The sequence below is a fragment of the Trachurus trachurus genome, assembly GCF_905171665.1.
Source record: "Trachurus trachurus genome assembly, chromosome: 15".
Classification (NCBI taxonomy): Eukaryota; Metazoa; Chordata; class Actinopteri; order Carangiformes; family Carangidae; genus Trachurus; species Trachurus trachurus.
In genome coordinates this window covers 5447500-5470904 of record NC_139906.1, presented here as the reverse complement: position 1 = coordinate 5470904, position 23405 = coordinate 5447500, and the positions used below count along the sequence as shown (strand labels likewise).

General features: G+C 40.4%; 1 protein-coding gene across 1 annotated transcript in view; it reads left to right on the top strand.

Moving 5' to 3' along the window:
• The window catches only part of epas1b (endothelial PAS domain protein 1b), a 63964-nt gene that overhangs the window by 29479 nt on the left and 11080 nt on the right, over positions 1–23405 (top strand). The window contains exons 3-10 of the mRNA XM_083988344.1: positions 3284–3468; positions 5019–5106; positions 10728–10846; positions 11871–12073; positions 16593–16699; positions 20362–20509; positions 21030–21238; positions 22841–23079. Coding sequence (XP_083844470.1) covers positions 3284–3468; positions 5019–5106; positions 10728–10846; positions 11871–12073; positions 16593–16699; positions 20362–20509; positions 21030–21238; positions 22841–23079 — 1298 coding nt within the window. The remainder of the gene's footprint in view (positions 1–3283; positions 3469–5018; positions 5107–10727; positions 10847–11870; positions 12074–16592; positions 16700–20361; positions 20510–21029; positions 21239–22840; positions 23080–23405) is intronic.

Below are 23405 nucleotides of genomic sequence, written 5' to 3'. Positions count from 1 at the left end.
ATACACACACACACACACACACACACTCACTACACACACTGTATAGTATGCACCCACTGTATGCAGGCTGCTGCAGGGAACACCTCCGTTATATAACATGAGCTCGGTTGGTTGGTTGGTTGAAACCCAAAGAACACTTGATGTACAGATTAGGAACCACTCAAGAAATGACTGGGCTGTATTTCTTTCCTGATTAGAGCAAGTTCAAAAATATCGTTAGGCTCCACTTGTGTGTGTGTTTGGGCTTCTGAAATATTTTTTTGGAAAAACTGTACACTTCCATCCTGAGTCACATCTGAAGATAAATATCAATTTACTCCATGAGTGAGTTCAATGAGTTCGTGATGTGTTTGTTTAGCTAGATAAGCTCGAAGATAAAGAAAAAAAAAAGTGAGGGAAGTTGTTAAGCTTAATTAAACGTTTTAATGTTTTAGATACAGTCAACAGTCCAAAAAAAAATGAATCACAAGCTGCACAAATAGCATCTTGTTATTTTAGGATGTGATTAGCATATAGCTTAGCATAGAGAGAGAGAGGAAAGCTTCCCACTTTAAGCTGTTTTATTTATTATTCAAAAGTACATGCCGCCTAATTAGGTCAGTTTTTAGCCTAGCTTAGCACAACGGCCACATCTTTTCATCAATTCATCTGGCTTCTTTTTAGTTGAGCAATTTTGTCAAAATCAATTGTAGAAATTTAGAAACATTGTTATTTAAAAAGTAGTTTGGAATAAGAAATCTTCTTTATCGTAGCATTACGGTCGGACATGGTCTGGTTCATTAGCCTACATGTCTCAACAAGGCTAAAACTGCTGGCATGGCTGTCAAAATTAAAACAGTGGAAGTGCAGCTAAGTCTTAAAAAACATATTAAATATGATTTAATATGCAAATAAGATGGCTTTAATGTGAATAAGAAGGCAAACAATATATTTCCCAAACACTGTTTTATTGGTTTTTCTTTTTTAGGATCTAAGTCTTTTTAAAACCTCATCTCTACTTAATGTTTTTAAAATATTAAAGGAGCTGTTTGTAAGTTTTGCTATTGCTACACAGCCAAATCTACACCTCCTTAGGCTACAGTGACTTGGTATCAGAAAAGGTCAACGTAGTCTTACTGGGCTGAAGCTGGCTGGATGCTTTACACTACTGGAGACAGCTTTGGGTAAATAAAAGGATGAGATTTGACACGAACTTGTAACATTTCCTCTAAACTGTTAAACATACTTATGTTAATGCTAATATTTGCTATGGAGCGATTGGAGAAACAAATGGCTCCTTTAATTGATGTGATTCCTTATTGTAGGAGAACTAATGTTTATTATTAGTAGATTCAGCTTTCAGCAGCCCATATTGTAGCCCATTAGTAAAAAATTAGTAGCTGACAGGCTTTTACACAACATCATTTAGCGACATTGAAGTCTTCCTTTTTCTTCTTGTTTTTTTTGTTTTGTTATGAAACTTGAAGAATGAAAACGTGACATTTGAGCCTCAGTCACTGTAGCGCAGATCAGAGGCAGCATGACGTTAACAAGGTTTCCTCTGACGGTTTTGTTTGGCGCTACACACCCTGAATTTGGTCTTTTCAAGTCTTCTGTTTGAAACTGTTGTGAGAGAAAAGCTGCTGTCAAACCCAGAGGAGAAGTCTGTCACATCACATACTGTCCCAAGTCATAACCTGTTAGTGAGTCGTGTGTGACGCTGCTGCTGCTGTGTCACTTCTTCAGTCTGTTCAGTACAACGGAACAAAATAGTTTAAAGGGATAGTTCACCCAAAATTGAAATTTCACTCATTATCTACTCGCCCTCGTGTCGACTAAGGGCTGGGAAGTTTCAGAGTTATCCGTGGCTTCTGTGAGTTACAGGGGGTCTCGGCGTAGCAGTGCATGTCCATATAACGGTTGCAAATGGATACCAACTGTCTTCATAACAAAAAAGACACACCAAAAAACATCCAAATACCTCCATGCTGCTCGTATGTAATGTCCGTCTTGTATTGAAGCCCCGAAATGTGAAATTGTCTCGAAAAAAATTAAATAAGCTTGTTTGTAGTGGAAGCTTCTCGAAGCTCCTCTTCCCAGTTCGTCCAAATTTGACGAACCGGGAAGAGGAGCTTCGGGAAGCTTCCGCTACAAAACAAGCTTGAAATATAGACTTATTTAATTTTTTTCAGGACAATTTTGCATTTCGGGCTTCAATACAAGACGGACATTACATATGAGCAGCATGGAGGTATTTGGATGTTTTTTGGTGTGTCTTTTTGTTACGAAGAGAGTTGGTATCCATTTGCAACCGTTATATGGACATGCACTGCTACGCCGAGACCCCCTGTAACTCAGAGAAGCCACAGATGACTCTGAAACTTCTCCCAGCCCTTAGTCGACATGAGGGTGAGTAGATAATGAGTGAAATTTCAATTTTGGGTGAACTATCCCTTTAAATAAAGATACTGTAGAGAGGAACATGATTATCAGAGCAGCAGCTGTGCTGTCCCTATCAAACCCTCTTTTCTGCACCCTATTATTTTGAAACGAGGGCGGTTACGCAACCAAAGAACAAGAGAGAGAGAGAGAAGAAAAGTGCAACTCAGTCCAAATGACTGGTAATCACGGCTAAGTATTTAGGCCAAAGGTGCCGCTGGTCTCTGGACCGGGGCCCCGAGGGTCTCCGCAGCTCCCTGGGGCGCATGAGAAAGCTCTGGGCTCCCCTGGGGGTCGACGCTCCAAACTCCATCCCCGGGCTGCGCTGGGAGCCCTGAGAGTCTCTCTTATCTGAGGGAAGCACACTAGAGGAATTGCAAACTTCCCACCCTCCACCCCCCCGATCAACTACTGGGCTTTGTTCAGCATGAAGCCACCACACACACATACAGTACACACACACACACATTCCCACTTGAACCAGGCCGGGTCGCTCTGCAGTGAGACACACTGGAGTCTCTGTGTGTAAATGTTTGGATCCTGCACTGTACATATTTGAACATAATTGCATAATATGTAAGTTGCGCTCTAAAAGTGGGCAGCTATTATGAACGCTTGTGTAGTGTAGTTTGGGTATAATTTGTCAGGGTTGGGGATCAGTCAGGAGTGGCCTGAGACACAGGAAGAAGCTGCACTGGTTTGTTTTGGCCTCGAGCCAAAGCTTCAATAAGGAAAACAAGCCTGATGTGTGTGTTTGTGCACACACGCAAACACAGAAACACACTCACACACATTCACAATGATATTATTTTATAATCGGCATTGAATGAGAGAAACAACCCTGCCTTGTTTTGTTTCCCTCCAGGCTGCAACAACAACAGCAACAGCAGCAGCAGCAACAGCAGCAGCAGCAGCACCGACGGCGACGAGGACGGACAGATGGACAGTCTGTACCTGAAGTCTCTGGAGGGCTTCGTCACCGTGGTAACATCAGACGGCGACATTGTATTCCTGTCTGAGAACATCAACAAGTTCATGGGGCTCACACAGGTACACAACCATTAAAGAAAACACAGAAAAAACAACAACAACAGTCACATGCAGACATTTATAAAAGTGACAGATATGAGTTTCTCTCTCTCTTTCTCTCTTTGTTTCCTTGTCTTATGAGATGTAAGTAATTGTATGTACTGTATTGTATATATTTTGCATTTTATGTGAGAAGGGGAAGGGAAAGCAGATGGAGGGTTGCACACCGGACGATCCCGGGCAGAGACAGGGATGTAAACTGTCAGTCAGACAAGACTGTTGAGTCTGTGTGAAATGCCTCTCATACCAGCAGTGGGTCTTCACTCAGTCCACACTCACACACACACAGTTTCAACTCTGAACACACACACAGACATTTGTTTTTTAATGAGTTACCGTGGCGTGTTCAGGTTTGTGATGGACTAGGCTGCTGACATGTTTACATACAGCACATGAAGACATCGGACACTCGGTTTTATTATTAGCCAGGCTGCTGCATTATAGGTTTGGTAGATGATGAAGAGACCCATGCAGCACGATGTGTTGAAGAAACCACGACTCATTATTCTTCATTTTTATGCAGTTAAGGTTAAAAAAAATAGAAATATATTTTGAACATTTTGAAAATTAGAACTTAAACGTGGCTAATTTAACATTTTCTGGTTGTAGCAATAAAATGGCTGGGAGGTTATGTGCATCTTTGATTTAATACACTGCAAAAACTCAAAATCTTACCAAGAATATTTGTCTTATTTCCAGTCAAAACAAATCTCATTCTACTTAAAATAAGACTCATCACATTAAAAAGTTGCTTGTTTTTAGACAGTTTTTACTTCTTTCAAGCATATTTTCACTTAAAATAATCTGATAGTGGATCAAGTTTTTCTTCCTTATTACAAGCACAAAATTAGTTTGAAGTGAACATTTTTAGGTGATGAGTCTTATTTTAAATGGAAAGAGATTAGTTTTGACTACAAATGAGACATTTTGACAAGTAATAAGACAAATATACTTGGAAAGATTTTGAGTTTTTGCAGTGTATCAACAGCAACAGTAGAAATTGACTGACATTGAATAAGTAATTTAAATCTCAGTGACAGTAATAAAGCAGAATTTGGGTTGTTGTTGATATATACTGTATATATGTATTTTTCCAACCTGCTTTACCCACTTTTGGGTAAAGAACACATTTTATAACCAAACCCTACTGGGAAATAACAACCCATGTGTGGGTCGGCCCCCCTTTTTTTTTTTTTTTTAACTCACTGTTACAAAAATAAACCAACAGAGGTGGGTTTGGAGGAGAACATGTCCAGTAAATACCAGAACAGAGGCCACTCTGTTTTCTAATTGTTGTTGTTGTTGTGGATTTTGTTTGTTATTCCTCACACTCACAACCCAGTTTTTCTCCAGTTTATCCCAAACAGTCCACTGTTGTTGCTGCCAGACGTGAAAAAACGAAGCACGTCTAACTTGAAAACACTGACACTCATAGTGTTTTTGTTTTAAAGGGATGTTTTAAAGGTTTTTTTATGTTAAATTATTGTTGTGTGTTTTTTTTAATCTTTCAGGTGGAGCTCACTGGTCACAGCATCTTTGACTTCACTCATCCATGTGACCATGAGGAGATCAGAGAAAACCTCAGCCTGAAGACAGCTGGTCAGTCCACACAGAACTAAAAACTGTCATTTAAATAGTTAATACGTCATTATCACTCTTCTTCTTCTACCGTAGAGCTTATTTATTTTACTCTGGAAATTCAACCACAGGATTAAATCTAATCCGCCTGTGTCCACCATAAAAAGTATTAATGACATGGAAATCTGCCCATAGATGAGCAACGTTTTATGGGGTCGGAGGAAAACACACTGCAGGTAAAGAGCAGGTAGATCCTCTCTCGAGTGGGAAAGCCTCACAGACAAAACAAGACACTTCCTGTTTATTTGTCATAGAATGTAAAGAAAGAAAAAAAAGGTAAAGAAAAAGAAAAAAACATATAATTTCCCTTGGTCTCTTGCTGTTTATTAAAATATATTATCAACTATAGTTTGAAGCCTCAGAACAAATCAGGAAAAGTTAGAGCAAAGGGGGGCAAAGAGACTAGATTCAGCTGTTTTCATACTTGTCATAGGCTTCACAAATCAATTAAAGGGACAACGAGGAGTTTTGGAAAAGCGAAGCGTTTCCACACTACATTTATGAGCCTCCGCGCACCGTGAAATTCTTTGACCGGCGCAAGACAGACTCATGTTTTCATTCATCAAGAATTAAAGTCAGAGGTTTGAAGACGATCACATACCGTCGTAGTTCCGACCATAAACGGCGATTCGGCGGCGTTATTCTAATGACTCGCCACGAAACCGAAAGTAAAGAAATGCTGGTCGGCTCGACCAGCATTTCCACCACCACTAATAATAACAAAATAACGATAGAGACAAAACGATATATTTATCGAAAATGGGCCCATTAACAAGTGTGGGTAGCAGAGATTCATCCACATTAACGTGAGACTTTTTTATAACCAAATAGAAACTCCTCGTTGTCCCTTTAAAGAAAAAGAAAAAACATATAATTTCCTTCGGTCGCTTGCTGTTTATTAAAATCTATCATTAGAAATCAACTATAATTTGAACACAAATCCTCAGAACAAATAAGGAAAAGTTAGAGCAAACATAAAAATAGGGCAAAGAGACTAGATTCAGCTGTTTTTATACTTCACAAATCAATTAAGTTTGATTATATATTATTAAATCTTACAATTATAAGACCTGTTGACCCGTTGGCAGCACTGGAGGAAACTGATCTTTCCAGATCCTCGTGGCGCCATGACACTCGGCCCAGCGGTCGTCTTTTCTTGCCCTCGTGCACATCCTCTGAGCCTCCTGGAGGGAGGGGTCTGCAGCTCTCTAAAGCAGTAAATATCCATAAAGCTTGGCATGTTCAAGGGCCGATGTGAAGCCCTGGGGCCTCAAAATAAATCATCATCCTCATTTAAAGACCACCCCCCCCCTTCCCCGCTCTTCCCACCACCACCACCACCACCACTCAGCAGCAGCGCTCACTCTTCTGCATATGGGACAGAAACGAATCCAAAGAAAACATGGCAGGAAAAAACATACAGTGCATGTTGGGTGTTATGTAATAAATTCTATCTCATGGAACAAGTGTCCAGAACAAACATGAGGGTCGGACATCGTATAGAGAGGAAAGATATAGAAGAGGAGTGTGTGTGTGTGGGAGCTGCTGTGTTGGTGAGGGGGAAAGACGATAAGAAGCTGTGAAGGCTGAGAAGACGAGAAAAGACACACACACACAGAACGAGAGAGAGAGAAGGGGAGAAACTACTGTAGGCATTATCTGCTAGAGATAATGAACATGGTATGTTGCAGAAAGTCACACACACACAAGATATGAGTTAAGAAGACACGTATGACACACATACGACATGTTTCCTGCCGAGTTTACTCAGAAAAGACGGGGAAATAACTGTGTAACTGAGGTTTACCAATAGGAAAACATGCTCTCTCGCTCTCCCTCTCTTTCTCTTACACACATTCCCACACACTCGCACTCACTCTTACTAAACTGCAGTTAATGACTCTTATCAGCAGTGGCCGCAAAACACACACAAGTGGAACAATACGTTATGTTTTAAAGTCCTTTTTCCCTCTTCAGCACACTTTTGCACACACTTTTTTTCTTTATTCCCTCAGTGAGGAGAGAAGTTGTGGGTCGCTCGGTTTGTTTTAAGTGCAACTATATTAAGATAAAGACACACAGGAGGCGAGTGTTGCAGCTCGACAAAAGACACACTTCACCACTTTGCTGTGTGGCTGCAGCTCCGGGGCTGAACTCTGACCCTGTGATGTAACAGCTTGGCCCCGTTTCAGGTCCTCGGTGCAGGCGTGTGTGTGTGTGTGTGTGTGTGGGAGAGAGGCCTCAAGTGAGTCTAAACCTTGACTATCGATGTGGCTGTTCAGGGGAGCAAAGACGGATAAAAGAAGGATTCAAATCTTGTTTATTTATTTATATATTCATTTTGCCTTAATTATAGGGATGTGAATATTAATAGGAACGTGAAGCTGCTGTCAAGTTGGAGGAAAGTTAAATTAAAATGATTAAACTATAAAAGAGAAAGTTGCAAAGAAAAGACACACACATTTGTTAATGTATGAATTTATCACCAAAAACTTGGGAAATAAGTTGAGTAATGGTGTGAATAGAGGGTATGCACATGACGTCACGGTACTCGGAAGTCGCTGTGGAACGTCCACTGAGTGGCAAAAAGACGAGTGGCAGAGCCGCCACAGTTAAAAAACGAGCAAGTAACGAAGCGACTTTCTCCGAGCCCACACAAGTCTGACATGTCTAGCTTTGCCAGCATGTAAAGCATGCAGGGCCTAACAGAGCTGCTAAAAATCTTGAGGATACGTCTCACTTTGACCGAGTTACATTCAAGAACCTGTTCTCAATGACGGAAAGTAAATTCACTGTTATTCACTGATAATACAAATTATTTTGTGTCATGTGTCTCATACTTCTTTTTCTTCTTCTTCTCTGCTAAAAAGGTTTTGGTAACAGGGTTGCGTGGATGTTGAGGGACACAACTTTAGTGCAAAATTACTTTTATTTAAAATATGTTTATGATTAAACTAAGTGTTTTTACACTTACAAAAGACATAAATCAACAAAATCATACAAAAAAATTAAAATTTTGTACTTATTTTAACCGCTTTATTTGACATGCATGTTGGCCATTAGGAGGGTGGGACAAGAGAAAAAGGCCATTTTAGGGGGTGCTTAGAGTTATTTTGTATTTTAAATAATATTTTGGAACCAGTTTTTGTATAACTATATTTATATTTTGTCTCAGAGTAATTATAATTTTCACCACAAATGCAAGTTTTGGAATTTCATGCATGATTTATTGAAAATGAATGGGTGGGACATGAAATGTCCTCCAATTCTGGAATGACCCTGGAGCGGTCATTTTTTTCGATCGATCAGCTGTGTTTACAGTTTCAGGTGTCATAGTTATGATGTTTAGACAGATAAATTAGTCCTCTTAACACATCCTACAGTTTGACTGGTCAGAGTTTTTCAGAATAAAAGCAGCTCGTGTTTTAGTGTCGGGAGTCACTGTCAGGACGACAGTAACAGCTGTAATCTCGTCCCTCTGCACAGTAACAGTGAGCCTGTCAGTCACTCTGCAGGTACCGCGGTCACACTGCGTGTTACAGGCAGTGATGGGAATAACGGCGTTAAAATAAACGGCGTTACTAACGGCGTTATCTTTTTCAGTAACGAGTAATCTAACTAATTACTATTTCCACCGTTACAACGCCGTTACCGTTACCGACAATTAAATGAGGCGCGTTACAAACTACTTTGAAGCCGTTGTCCTCCGACTTGGCTCATCTCATCTCAGACACAGAAGCTGCTAAACTGTTGTTGTTTTTTCCTCCTCTCCTTTGGTGAGGGGAGGGGGGAGGAGGGAGGGACGAGACAACCGCATAAGTGATGATGATTGGTTGAGGCAGAGTAAGGTTTCATGCTAAGCCAATCAGAGGCAGTGTTCAGTTTGTACACAAACCACACGCACGCAGTTTAGCCTCACACACACAGACTAGCAGAGGGAAGCTGCCGAGATCGGAGGGAAAGTGGAAACAGACACTACTTTAATCTCCCTGAGGTAAAAGACAAGAACATGTGAAGTGTAGCTACATTATGTCCCGGAGTGAAGTGTTTGTCCTGAGCTTCTGCTCACCTGACTCTGTGCAGCTTCTTCATTAAATCCAAACAGTCCGACACAGCGACGCACTGCTCCTCGTTGACTCTAAAGTATCTGTAGCTCATCAGCTGGAACTCTTCCAGAGCAGCTACAGCAGCGTTGTGACCTCAACCATGGTTGGTGAGAGCAGAAATGTTGTTGTTGTAGTGAAAATGGGCGGGCTCGTGAAGACGCGAATTTACACAAAGTCAAAACGAGCGATAAATCGCATTTCTCGCGTATCTCGCGTTTGGTCGCGCGTATAAACTCGAGCGAAAAAAAAGCGTTCCTCGTGTTTGGTGGGAAGCCCCTTGCGGGTCTTCCCACCAAACACGATGAAAAGGACGAAGACGCCCCTTGCGGGTCTTCCCACCAAACACGATGAAAAGGACGAAGACGCGAAGGTCCCGTCGCCATAAAAGAATCGGGTGTAGCGTCGCAAAAAAAAAAAAGTCGCGTCTACCGCGTCTCGCGCCTAATCGCGTCACGGCCTTTTACACCGCGGACGTAACGAATAAACGGTTACGGTGTGAACCAACAACATAGAACAGGACCAGACGTGGCGTTGTTTCCTCTTTTCACCTACAGCTCCACTCTCCCTTACTTACACTAACTACTGTTATTGTTGAGGCCAGATAATTGTGGGATTTGTAGTTTTTGACCAATCGTGTGCTCTTTCTTTTTGTGATTTTTCCGGTTCACACATGTTTGTTTTTTTTAGGGGCAAATGCGAGTGAAATGCTCGCCCATGGTGGGCATAAGAAAATGTAAGACCTGTCTAAAATTATTTAAGACTTGAACACAATAATTCAACAAATTTAAGACATGGAACAATCTCCTGAAAATGTATGAACTCGTATCTTTTAATGTTTTCCGTCGTTTTCTAAAGGACCGATAACAAAAATCAATTGGACGGTGCCTCTGCTGACCATTTTTGCCACTACATGTACAACCCCCTTAGCTCCTTGCACTTTGTTTGAACCTATATTGTACTGTGGCCCTATTTATTGTAATGTATTTGTATCTTATGGATGTATGTTGACAACGTGTGCTGCTGCCTTCTTGGCCAGGTCGCCCATGAAAATGAGATCTCGATCTCAATGGGTCTTTTTACCTGGTTAAATAAAGGTTAAATAAATAGAAAAAAATGAACATGGGGTGTTTTCTGTCACAATATTACAGCAAAGTAATTAACCAATCAAGTACATCTTGATATAGAAAAGAAACAGAAACAAAAGAAGGGCTTTTCAGGGAAATGTACACTTTCCATTGCTTCCAGATGTCATTGAATTTAGATTGCTGGAGCCTCATTGAAAAAGAGATTCTTTCCATTACATCGTAAATAATATCATACCATTCATCTATAGATGGGATGTCTGGCTTGAGCCATTTCTTTGTAATTGCTTTTCTAGCAGCTAGACTCTGTATAAATGCCTTGTTTGTTTTTTTTGTTCTGCATAAGTGACACTGGTTTAATCATCATTCACCCTCCTGTGACTTTGTTTTTCAGGCAGCGGCTTTGGTAAAAAAGGCAAAGAGCTGAGCACCGAGCGAGATTTCTTCATGAGGATGAAATGCACGGTGACCAACAGAGGACGCACCGTCAACCTCAAGTCGGCCAGCTGGAAGGTGAGCGAGAGCCAGCACATCTGCAACATCTGTGCACGAAGAAAACACACCGATACATTCCTGCGCGGATGATGATGATGCCGCCGCGTCCAGGTCCAGGTGGCTGCAGAGCAGATCTGTGGCCGCTGAAGCGCTTTGGCTCGAGATGAAGCAATTAAGCGACATGAGGCAGTTATTGAGAACAGCAAGCCAGAGAGAAATATCTTCCTCTCAAACTGATTTATGTTGATAATATTTAGAAGCATGAGGAGGGGAAGTGATCCAGTAATTCTCCAGAAAATGCAAAAATTTGATAAAAGTTTGGAAAATGGACATCATTTAACAATTTTTCCTGCTCCTCTGTCGTGTGAATGATTACACATGAAATGAAATTTGTCTTCAATCTGCGTCAGAATCAAGAAATGAAATGAACCAGCACAAATTAGATTTAAAAAAAAACTTGGTAAATATGGCCGTGGATTAACTAAATATGTCCAAGGCTGCAAGAGGTAAGAGGTTTAAGATCAGGTCAGTAGAGGTGCAGGTCCAGCTTCATTTTTTTCATTTCATTTATTGTTTATTTGATGAGGACAATGCACATTAATAAACAATTAGTGATGTGCACATCACGTCATGTATATACACTATATACCGGATTTAGCTAGGAGCTCATTTCCATCCGTAGTCCTCACATTTAAAGACAGACAGACATACCGTACAAAGAGATAACAATAGGAAGCTACCTGCATACGTGTAAGAGAAGACATAGTAACAGCAGCAGTTGCAACAATAAGAGAACAGATAGCAAACTGCATAAATATAAAAGAGGAGTAGCAGCAGTACTACTAGCAGCATTAGCATCAAAAAATAGGAAATAAGAATAATGGCATTGTTACCTGCATAAATATAAGAGAAAAAGTGTTAGCAGCAGTTTCACAGTAAAATTACATACAAAATAACATACGATAAGAGATAGGGGCTACAGTAATACTGCTGGTAGATATTTCATTCATGGGTGCAAATTTGATGGGATTTCTCCCTTCAGGTGCTGCACTGCACCGGACACTTGAAGATGTACACCAGCTGCCCTCCCAGAGTGCTGTGCGGCTTCAAAGAGCCTCCGCTCACCTGCGCGGTCCTGATGTGCGAGCCCATCCCGCACCCATCCAACATCGACACGCCTCTGGACAGCAAGACCTTCCTGAGCAGACACAGCATGGACATGAAGTTCACTTACTGCGACGAGAGGTGGGTGGGATACACACAAACACAAAAACCTTTCACTGCAAAAACTCAAAATCTTAACAGGAATATTTGTCTTATTTCTAGTCAAAAATGTCATTTCTAGTCAAAACAAGTCTCATTATACTTAAAATATGACTCATCACATTAAAAAGTAGCTTGTTTTTAGACACTTTTTACTTATTTCAAGCATATTTTCACTTGAAATAAGTAGTAAAATCTGATAGTGGATCAAGTTTCTGCTTATTTCAAGTGAAAGTTTGTATGAAACAAATGAAAATGATCTAAAAACAAGTTCATTTTTAGGTGATGATTCTTATTTTAAGCGAAAAGAGTTTAGTTTTGACTAGAAATGAGACATTTTGACAAGAAATAAGACAAATATTCTTGGAAAGATTTTGAGTTTTTGCAGTGTGTGCAAGTGCAACTTTTTTTTTGTTCATTTTTGGATATTTCTTTTAAAATTGGAAAACAATTGAGACAAGTTTTATCGCTAGGCTATAAGTAGACGTTTTTTTGTTAAAAATGAAAAACTTCTGTTATAGAGCTTTATACTTGAAAACACGCACATACACATTATTTTTGTGTACAGAAAACACACTTACGCACTGGTATACAAGTACACAATGAAAAAATATATGGATATATTAGCTTCATGCAAACGTCTATAGAAAAATACATTCAAATGCTAACGGTTAGCATCGAGTCATCGACCAGTTACTGACAACACATTAAAGAATTAACTCAACTTTAGCAACATTGTCTGTGTATTGCTGACAGTAACTATTAAAACAACGACAACTTTTACCAAACTACAGCAACTTTGAAGGGACAATAAAGGCCGAACTCACACCACTTACATTTTAACAGACAGCACATCTAATGTCAATGATCTATCTTATAAAAAGTTCATTTCCAGCATTTAAAGGAAAGCATCCTCATGCCAGTTAAAACACAATCCTTAAAAGTAGCTATAAAACAAACACAAGCTACACACACTTAAACACACACCTACACACAGACACACACACTGATTGCAGTGTGCTGACTGACTCCGTTTGACTTGGCATGGATCTCATGGGAAATGTAAGCCAGAGATGAAACATTAATACTTTAATACGATGCTGTCACGACATTGTTAGACTGTGCCAAGTGTTTCTGATCACACACACACACACCAGCAGACAAACTGACTCACACACACACACACACATAGAAAACACACACATTCCTGTATTTCAAAGCTGTCAGTCACGCTGCTATTTGACATCACTTCAGCCATGACACTGGGACAACTCAGAGCTGCCTATTCTGTATGTATATTGTGTGTGTCACCATGACAACGACCAACATCGCATATGAAATAATTCGTCCTTTTTGTGGCTCCAACTCCATCTTTGATACGGACACCCACGTTGGAGCCAAAGAACTGGTTCGGAGTTACACAATCACATGCACGCAAACCTGTGTAATCTTATCAAGCTGCTCATGCAGGACAAAGGTTTCTTTCGGAGGAGAGTGAGTGTGCACTTGTGTGTGTTGCGCGCACACACGCGTCCGTGCGTGACCGTGCTACAAACAAACAAGGACCCATTTTCTTTTTTTTTTCGCCTTTTCGGTGCAATTTGATAGCTGCCCAAATCTTCTCTCCAATTACGCAAATGAGTTTATTGTAGGTGGGTCGACTCGCCCTCCTGGCTCAGCGGAGACTTACACTCATTAGGGAAGGGGACAGAAAGTTTCTTTAGCTCATGTCTGGCAGAGTGAGTGGTAGTCCAACCAGGGTGAAGGAAGGAAGGAGGGACAAAGAAAGAGTGAGAGAAGGAGAAGGAGGAGGAGGAGGAGGAAAACTGGAAATTGAGTGGAGAAAGAGAGAAAGAGGCCAAATCTGTGCAGCCTTTCATCACTTTGCTGAAAAGTCCTGCAAATATCGTACACTTACAACTTACACCAGACAAAAGGTCTGTTTGCAATATGCTGTTAAATGTCCCTTTGATTATAGATCAGCTATAGGTTCTATATTAATACTGTTAAAGGGATAGTATCATTTTTTAAAGTGGGGTTGTATGATCTACAAATAGCCCCTAAGTACTTTAATTACAGTAGAAGACTCTCTGCACTCCTCCCGTTAGCAACACCTGCCCAGAGGTTTACAACATACAGTGTTCTGAACAGACCCAAAGAAACGGCCTATTTTCGCGGCCTAAAAGAGGTTTTACCTGTAAAAAAATACACACTTCCATTGTTCGCTATAATATAATTTTTTCCAGCCCCTCAAAGTGCTGGAAAAACGCAGTTTTTATTTGGAGCTAACCAACTGCTGATCGGCGGGCGCTAACCCTGGGCGGAGGGATACGTGAGTTGGTTAGGTCCAAATAAAAACTGCATTTTTCCTGCACTTTGAGGGGCTGGAAAAAATTATTAAATCTCTGGGCAGGGCTATGGGCTGGCGTTGCTAACGGGAGGAGTGTAGAGAGTCTGCTACTGCAATTAAAGTACTTAGGGGCTATTTGTAGATCATACAACCCCACTTTAAAAAAACTGCTACTATCCCTTTAAAGTGTCAAAGCCTCAGTCCACAGAGAAACTGAGCCTTAAAACCAGACGTCAGGACTTCCTCTGACTTTGTGACTCCAACCTGACAGGACTTGGTTTCTCTCAGTGTTTTACCTTAAATCTACTCTATTTATATTCAACCAATCAGAAAATAAATTCGAGGGAATGGAAATGGACGACAGGGAAGAGGAAGCGGGAGACTGGCGAGAAAGAAATTTAGCAAAAGGAGAAAGCGGCACGGAAGGAAGGCGAGGGTCAGGTTACACAGGTTCGCTTGTTGGTAGGAGTGTGCGCATCAATCATCATCATCATCATCATCATCATCATCATCATCATCATCATCATCATCATCATCACAATCATCATTATTATAATTTGATGCTATTTCAGTTGCGCCCGTTTTTGGATTTGAACTTTGTTTTCTTTCTTCTTCTCCCTCATCTTTTCTATCTTCCTGTCATTTTTCTTTTCTCCGTGTCCTTAATTTACTTCACCATCTACCTCTCTCCACCCCCTTTGCCTCTCTTTCATTTTCTCTGCCCTCCCTCCCTTCCTCCCTCTCTCCCTCCAGCCTGAGGTCTGCAGCTGTCAGAGTTATGTAATCTGAGGACAAGAGCCTCTGTACCACCAGACCCCTCTCTCTTTCTCTCTTTCTTTCACTCTCTCCCTCTCTCTCTCTCTGGCTCCATCACATCAACTCCATCATCATCCACAGATTATTAATCTTCATCATTCTGTGACTTGATAACTCGTTATTCATCTTCATATTTCACATTTCTAACCAGGAAAATTCTGGGAATGTGGAAACAGTCGTCAGTTCTGCTCCCGATCATTTTAATCAGAACCACATAGAGCATTAGAAATAAGTCAATCAGAGCCGATGGATGTGCTGATTCTGCTCTTATCTAATGTTGCTTTTTCCATCTGGACTGGACTTGGAGTAGGCTATGATAAACAGAGCAGTGAACTGGAAATTAGGTGTAAAAATGTACTTTTTTACTGAATGTCTATGGATATTCTCATTCATCCAGGTCATCGTTCTTTTTCTGGGCAAATTGAATCGTAGGCAACTGGACTTTTTTACTGAATGCAAACATAGCCTATCAATGATCTTTTAATAATAAACCAAATAATAAGACTTAATTCAACAACTATTAATGTAAAATGTGTTGAAAAAACACCAGTGTTCACGTTGTTTTGCTAATTTGTTTAGAATAAAATACATGTACAGTCTTGGTTTAATACAAAAGTTGCACTACTGTATTGTGTTGTTGTAGTTTTCATTAAAAAAAAGTGCTCACAATCAGCTTATTTATTCAGGAGAAGTTTGGTAAACACTTTTCCTGCCAGAGCGACAGATTTCGGTGGCAGGTGGAGTCAGAAGAAGTCACTAGTCCCAGATTACCCTCGCTGCTCTCCTTATTACCCATAACTCCTTGTGTTCAAGGGTCGTTTCCTGTTTGATTTTGTGTTGATTTTTAATGTGCCACGCTCAAATATCCATGCAACTAAACACAGCTGCACCTGAATGTCTCTTATTTGCTGATCAGATTACTGTGATCCTGTAACTTCCTCCTTAAACCTGCACATTAAAGTATTTAGGGGGAGTTGGAGCGAAATAAAAGGGGAAGAAAAAAAAAAGGGATTTTTTAAATGAGCGAACTAAAGCCAGCACCAAAATCCTCATTAACAAAGTGAACTCGTGATGAGAGTGACAGAGAGAGATTATCCGTTCCCAGAAGCAGAGGGAGTTAGTGGAGACAGAGAATGTGAACAATTCTTATTTTTGGACGAGTGTCCACCTCGGTCTGATTTAAAAATCATGTGCGAAGCCTTTTGAAGTGCAGAGGTTCAGGATGGAGAGCAGGATCTGTCTTCTGAGCATCGCGTGTATAAGAAGTTGGAACTAATAACCTGAAATCCTGAGTGTTATTAAGAGTGTGTGTTTGTGTGTGTGTGTGTTTTGCAGGGTAACAGAACTGATGGGTTACACTCCTGAGGATCTGCTGGGTCGCTCAGTCTACGACCTTTACCACGCCCTGGACGCAGACAGCGTCACCAAGAGCCACCACAACTGTAAGCACACGCGCACACACACACCCATACAATCTGAGGGGGTTAAAATGAACATGAATCCAAGTGGGAAAACACACTGACTGCACAGTCGTTCGATTAACAGGATGAAAACAGAGCCACGCCCATTGAGAACTGAAAAACACATATTTTTACTCAAAGTCAAAAACTGCGGTTGTTCCGAGTCAGGTGGGAAAACACTTTAAAAAGACTCGGACCTGGGATTAAAAGGAAGGACAAGGACATAAAATTCTCTAAAAGGACCAGAAATCTAAATCTGTATATAAATAAAAGTGTAGAAATAAAAATAGATGTAAAAAGTGCAAGTAGGTAGGTGCATGTTGTATTGCCATGTGCCCGGATTATTTTGTGTTTGCTATAGGAGTCGGGTAGAAGCAACTGAAGAAGCGTGGTATACTGTATATATATTTTTCAGATTCAGAAAAAAACAACAGGTCAACTGGTGATAAAGGAAACCAGGAAAACACATTCAAAACACCACTACAGGCTCAGTCCCAAAAATCCAGTTTATATTTGTCTGATTCTTTATGCAAAGTGTTTTTGTCGTCTCAAGTTTCTACACCACAGTGTGCTATATGCTATATGCTATATGTGTGTGTGTGTGTGTGTGTTTGATTTTCTCTTTGTATGTATGTGTGAGAGTGTGTGTGAGTGTGTGCAGAGCAGGGACATGGTATTAAGATGTCTTTTATCAAATTAAGCGAAGCCACTGATGGCCTGATGAGGTTTGCACATCTGCTGCCACAAACATAAACATAGTGGACAGGGAACCAGGTGGCCACTATTACAATCTAATGACACTGTGTGTGTGTGTGTGTGTGTGTGTGTGTGTGTGTGTGTGTGTGTGTGTGTGTGTGTGTGTGTGTGTGTGTGTGTGTGTGTGTGTGCGAGTGCGGGTGTTCTGAAGTGTCATGGCTTTTCTCTCCATTGACAGTACAACATCATTAGAGGCTCTGAACAACAGTGAGAGAACAAAAGCAAAAGTGGTAATTTACCTCTTTAAAAAAAACAACAGCCTTGGCAACGTAACAGCAGCTTTTGTCTGTGTGTGTGTGTGTAAAAAACATACAAACACAGATTTTACCTGCTGCATCGCTCTGGTTTTTCTGCCGTCTGTACTCTGTACTTACTTTGAAAACCTAAACCACATTTGATTTATTTTCTTTAGTTTGCTGCGAATAAGAGATGTTTCTCCTAAAAACATATCAAATACATCATTTTTTAAACACTGTTTTACTACAAATAATCACACAGGATCCCAGAAAAATAAAATCAAGTAATGAAATTTACCAAAAGTCTTGATTTTAATCAGGAAATCTTTGATCGAAGAATCAATAAACAGACAAAAAAATCAGCACAAGATGATTCATGTTGACTTGATTCATTTAAAAGATTTTACTTAAAGCAGATATCAGTGGAATGTTTTTGTTAATATAAGTCCTAAATAGTCCTATTTTCCGTCAGCAATCACTTACATGAAGTATTTCAGCCTAAACACGAGTCTCTCCGTCACTCTGCTCTGCTGTAACCCGAGGAGAAAATTTTCCTTGTGGGATACAAGTGTTATCCAATGAGGAGAGAGAACGGCATGAAGGGCTGTGTGTGCAGCCAAGGGATGCGAGTGAATGTGGTGACGTAGCACGAGGACCAATTGATGCCTGACAAGGGCAGGGGCTGCTAACTCATGGTGCGTTCAAAGAAACTCGTACTTTGTGTTTTTCCTTCCTGTGAAGTCATACCAGTTCGATCTGGTACGAGTTCACGGGTCGGAAGTTACGAGTGGCCGTTATAGGGAACTTTCACAGACAACAGGATGGTAAAAACACGAGCTACGGGTTACCTGGAACGCTACCAAGTCGTAGTTGTGACTTGAAGCTGTAACTTACGGTTTCAAAAGCCTGCCTTGAACGCAGCATTAGCCGAAACGGCCGTGAAGCTGATATCTGCTTTAAACTAAAGAAAACAAGAATGAGGACTTCTCTTTTTTTCTGGTCTGTGTGGACGTTATGTTCTGTTTCCTGTTGGTCTCAGCCGTTTGTGTCCAGCATCTTCACTTGGCTGAAACATGCTGAGATAAAGAGCTCTCTATCTATCTCTCTCTTTCTGACACACACACAGACACACACACACACACACACAGACACATGCACACACACACACGACCCGGTCTCACGGCCAACGTGACCAGCCTGTCGATCAGCACATGTTAACAGTGTTCTCTCTCTCTCTGCGACATCATGTAACGTTGCCCTGATCTTCCTCAGCACACACACACACACACACACACACACACACACACACACACACACACACACACACACACACACACACACACACACACACACACACACACACACACAGTCACTGGCCTTATGTACACTCACTGACCACAGTCCTGGTCCTTTCCCACGCCAGAGCTGAACTTTGGAGCGGAGCCAGCACATCTCCTTCTCAGCTCTTCTAAGTCAAACATCCCACTTGTTCTTTCCGGCAAACTCCAGATGATTTTAGAGCCTCATGCTACAAAAAACACATGGATATTTAATCAATAAATAAACCAATGACTAGACATTTTTATTACAAAGAAACAAACAAAGAAAAACCAAGAAGACACAGAACATCGGTATCTCTGTCACCGACATTTACGGACTGATAAAGTGTCCGTAGCGTTTAGAGTTCGTTTCCTTCTGAGGAGTTTGTTCAGCGTCTTTTCCTGCTCTGGACAGTAACATGTAAGCGCCTTAATAACTTTACACAAGATTACAGTAAACAGTGATAGACTTCAATAAATCCAATCCAGCGCCCATGAGTCACTTGTGAGTAAGGAGTTTGTTTTAGTTCAATGATAATATGTTTGGCGTCCTTCAAAGGTCCTTTAAAGGGTTTCATGAGACTAAGTGGAGCGTTGACTGCTTAAAAACTTAAAGAAGTGTTTTTATTAGCCACAAAATATCACAGTTTAGTTTAGTTTAGTTTATTATTCGGATCCTCATTAGCTGCAGCAAAGCTACAGCTATTCTTCCTGGGGTCCAACAGTATCAAATATACAGTCAAAAATACAAAAAAACAGAAACATTATAAAAATTAAAAACAAAGAAAAACAAAAAACAAGTGAGCAATAGTAGTCCTAACTCTTCGTTATAAGGATCAGTCTCTGAATGTGGACTGCGGACCTTCTTTACATCAGAATACATGGAGATCTGCCTTTAATTAACTGATCAACTCCAATTAAAAATGACCAAACTCCAGATTCAGGATTTTCTCCCAAGAGGGAGAAGTAAAAAAAAAAAGATCCTTCGAGTCTCACTATGTGGAACAGGAGGAAACAACATCCTAATTTGAGGCTTGGCGCCGGTGACAGTTCACCTGAAAGAGACACTTCAGTCATTATATTACGATCATAAAAGACTTGATCAGACCAGGAAGCGAAGACGACATTTGTTTCTGCAACGTCAAACCATAAAAGTAACCGTCTCTGTGCTGAGACCACAACTGCCTGTTATGGCTGGCTGTCAGTCTGAATATGATCATGGGCAAATGGATCAGTTCCATACTACAGCTCCTTTTGTGGCCCAAAAACACTGTGCACTCACAGCTCACTCTACTCTCCCTTTCTCTCTGTCTCTCTGTCTCTCTCTCTGCAGTGTGCACCAAGGGTCAGGCCGTGAGCGGTCAGTACCGAATGCTGGCGAAGAACGGAGGCTACATCTGGGTTGAAACGCAGGGAACTGTCATATATAACAGCCGCAACTCCCAGCCCCAGTGCATCGTCTGCATAAACTATGTCCTCAGGTGAGCAGAAAGAAATAAAAAGGTAGAGGTACACTGCAAAAACTCAAAATCTTACAAAGAATATTTTTCTTATTTCTAGTCAAAATGTCATTACTTGTCAAAACAAATCTAATTATACTTAAAATAACACTCATCACATAAAAAGTAGCTTGTTTTTGACACTTTTCTACCCTTTTCAAGTATATTTTCACTTGAAATAAGTAGAAAAATCTGATAGTGGAGCAAGTTTTTCTTTCTTATTACAAGCACAAAAAACCTGCTTTCACTGGCAGATTTTTCTACTTATTTCAAGTGAAAAAGCGTTTGAAACATGTAAAAAATTATCTAAAAACAAGTTCATTTTTAGTTAATGAGTCTTATTTTAAGAGGAAAGAGATTAGTTTTGACTAGAAATTAGATATTTTGACAAGAAATAAGGCAAATATTCTTGGAAAGATTTTGAGTTTTTGCAGTGTAGGAACTCAGTAGCTGCATCTTCACATCAACCAATCCTGAACTTCACTTTCTCACAACTTTGCAGCGACGTCGAGGACAAGTCGATGATCTTCTCCTTGGAGCAGATGGAGTCCCTGTTCAAGCCGCGTCACATGAGCAGCTTCTTCACCGCCGGAAGCGCAGGCGTGACCGGAGAGCCGGGAGAAACCCTCTTCACCAAGCTGAAAGAGGAGCCCGAGGACTTGGCCCAGCTGGCTCCCACGCCTGGAGACACCATCGTCTCCCTCGACTTCGGTCTGTACCGACTTCTGTAAACGTGTTTATTTAAAATTGTGCTTTATAAATAAAATGGAGTGGATTGGATCTCTCACATCACCAACAAACACAAAGATTTCCAAAGTGCTGTACAGGTACACTACTCACAAAAAGTTAGGGATGTTTGGCGTTTGGATTAAATTTCAGAATGCACCTACAATGCACTATAACCTTTACAGGTGAACTTAATTTAACAACTCTAAACTTTTGAATGCACATGTCCAGTTGTTCATGTTTCAGTACTTATTAAATAAAATGCTCTTCTCTAACAAGGTAACCAGAAAAATCACAAGCACCATCTGATTTAGTGGTTCAGTTGTCATTGAACCACTAAATGTTCTGGTTCAATGACAGTTTGTAGACAGTCCTCTTCTCTCTCCCTCTCCTCTCCACCATGTTCACATGTTGACATCATGAGACCAAGACAAATCAATCAAATTGATCAGGTTATTGAGACATTGAGATTTTTGTTGTGCTATAGCCACCACTGTTGTTAGGCAGCTTTTGTTTGAGATAAAGAAATGACCATTGCATCCTTCTAATTAAAAGGCTTTCATGATAGAATATCACTGTAGCATGAACCTTATATAGGGATATAGGGTGAGAGTTAGCGGTTAAATATCCCTAACTTTTTGTGAGTAGTGTAAATAAAAACCATAAAACACAAAAAAAGACAAAATACTAAAGATAAAAGACACAATAAAACATAATAAATACACAGACTGTCCACCCCAAATAAAATATCTGTGCACATAAAATCAACAACCTACGTAGTGTGAAAAGCCAAAGAAAGGAGGATAATGTATGGCACTGAGACCCTGTGAACCATGACACCCTGGACAGTAAAATATAGGGAAACGTAAAATATATGTGTATATATATATATATATATATATATATATATATATATATATATATATATATATATATATATATATATATATATATATATATATATATATGTACACAGCTCTGGAAAAAAAATAAGAGATCACTTCAAAATGATCAGTTCCTCCGGTTTTACTATTCATAGGTATGTGATGAGTAAAATGAAGACTTTCATTCTATAACCTACTGTCAGAATTTCTCCAAAATTGGAAATAAAAATATTGTCATTTAGAGCATTTATTTGCAGAAAATGGCAACAGGTCAAAATAACAATAACAATACCTTGTATAATGCAAAGAAAACAAGTTCATATTAATTTTAAAACACAACACTACTTTTTAAACTTAGGAAGAGTTTAGAAATCAAAATTGGTGGAATAATCCCAATTTTTAATCGCAGCAGTGTTTTTGTATTTATTTATTTATTTATAATCTTTCTTCCTCATTAAATATGAGTTGGTTCAGGTGAGCAGCTAAGTAGAGTGAGGTGCTTGTGTTGGAGTTCAATAGACACTGGAATCGATGGCTGCTATGTAGATATGTAGAGATAAGGCTGATTTATTAAGAACATTTTGGACTTGGTCTCTTTAATTTTTCCAGAGCTGTGTATATACTGTATACGTAGCTTCAGATTTGGCCTCAGCTGTTGCGGCGTCTCTACAGTGTTTTTACTCTTCCCCCTGTCTCCCTTCAGCTCCTCGCCCTCAGTTCGAGGTGTCGGCCGCGGCCATGCTGCCTCCCGGAGCTCCATCCTGGGCCAGCGAGAGCCACAAGGCCGCCGCTCCTCCTCCTCCTCCGGCACCGGGCCAGACCCCGGCCCCCGCCGTGGCTCCAGGGGACATGGCTAACATGGCGGCGGCTACATTCACGGTGCAGCAGAAGCCGCCGCCGCCGCCGAGCAGCGCCACGCCGAGCCTCAGCAGCTGCTCCACGGTAAATTGAAAAGAGTAATTCGTTTTGTGGGCGAAGGACCGGTTGTGTTTGTTTCACACTGCAAATACTCAAAATCTTTCCAAGAATATTTGTCTTATTTCTTGTCAAAATGTCTAATTTCTAGTCTAAACTAAACTCTTTTCACTTAAAATAAGAATCATTACCTAAAAATGAACTTGTTCTTAGATCATTTTCATTTGTTTCAAACTAATTTTGTGTTCTGTGCTTGTAATAAGAAAGAAAAACTTACTTCAAGTGAAAATATGCTTGAAAGAAGTAAAAAGTGTCTAAAAACAAGCTACTTTTTAATGTGATGAGTCTTATTT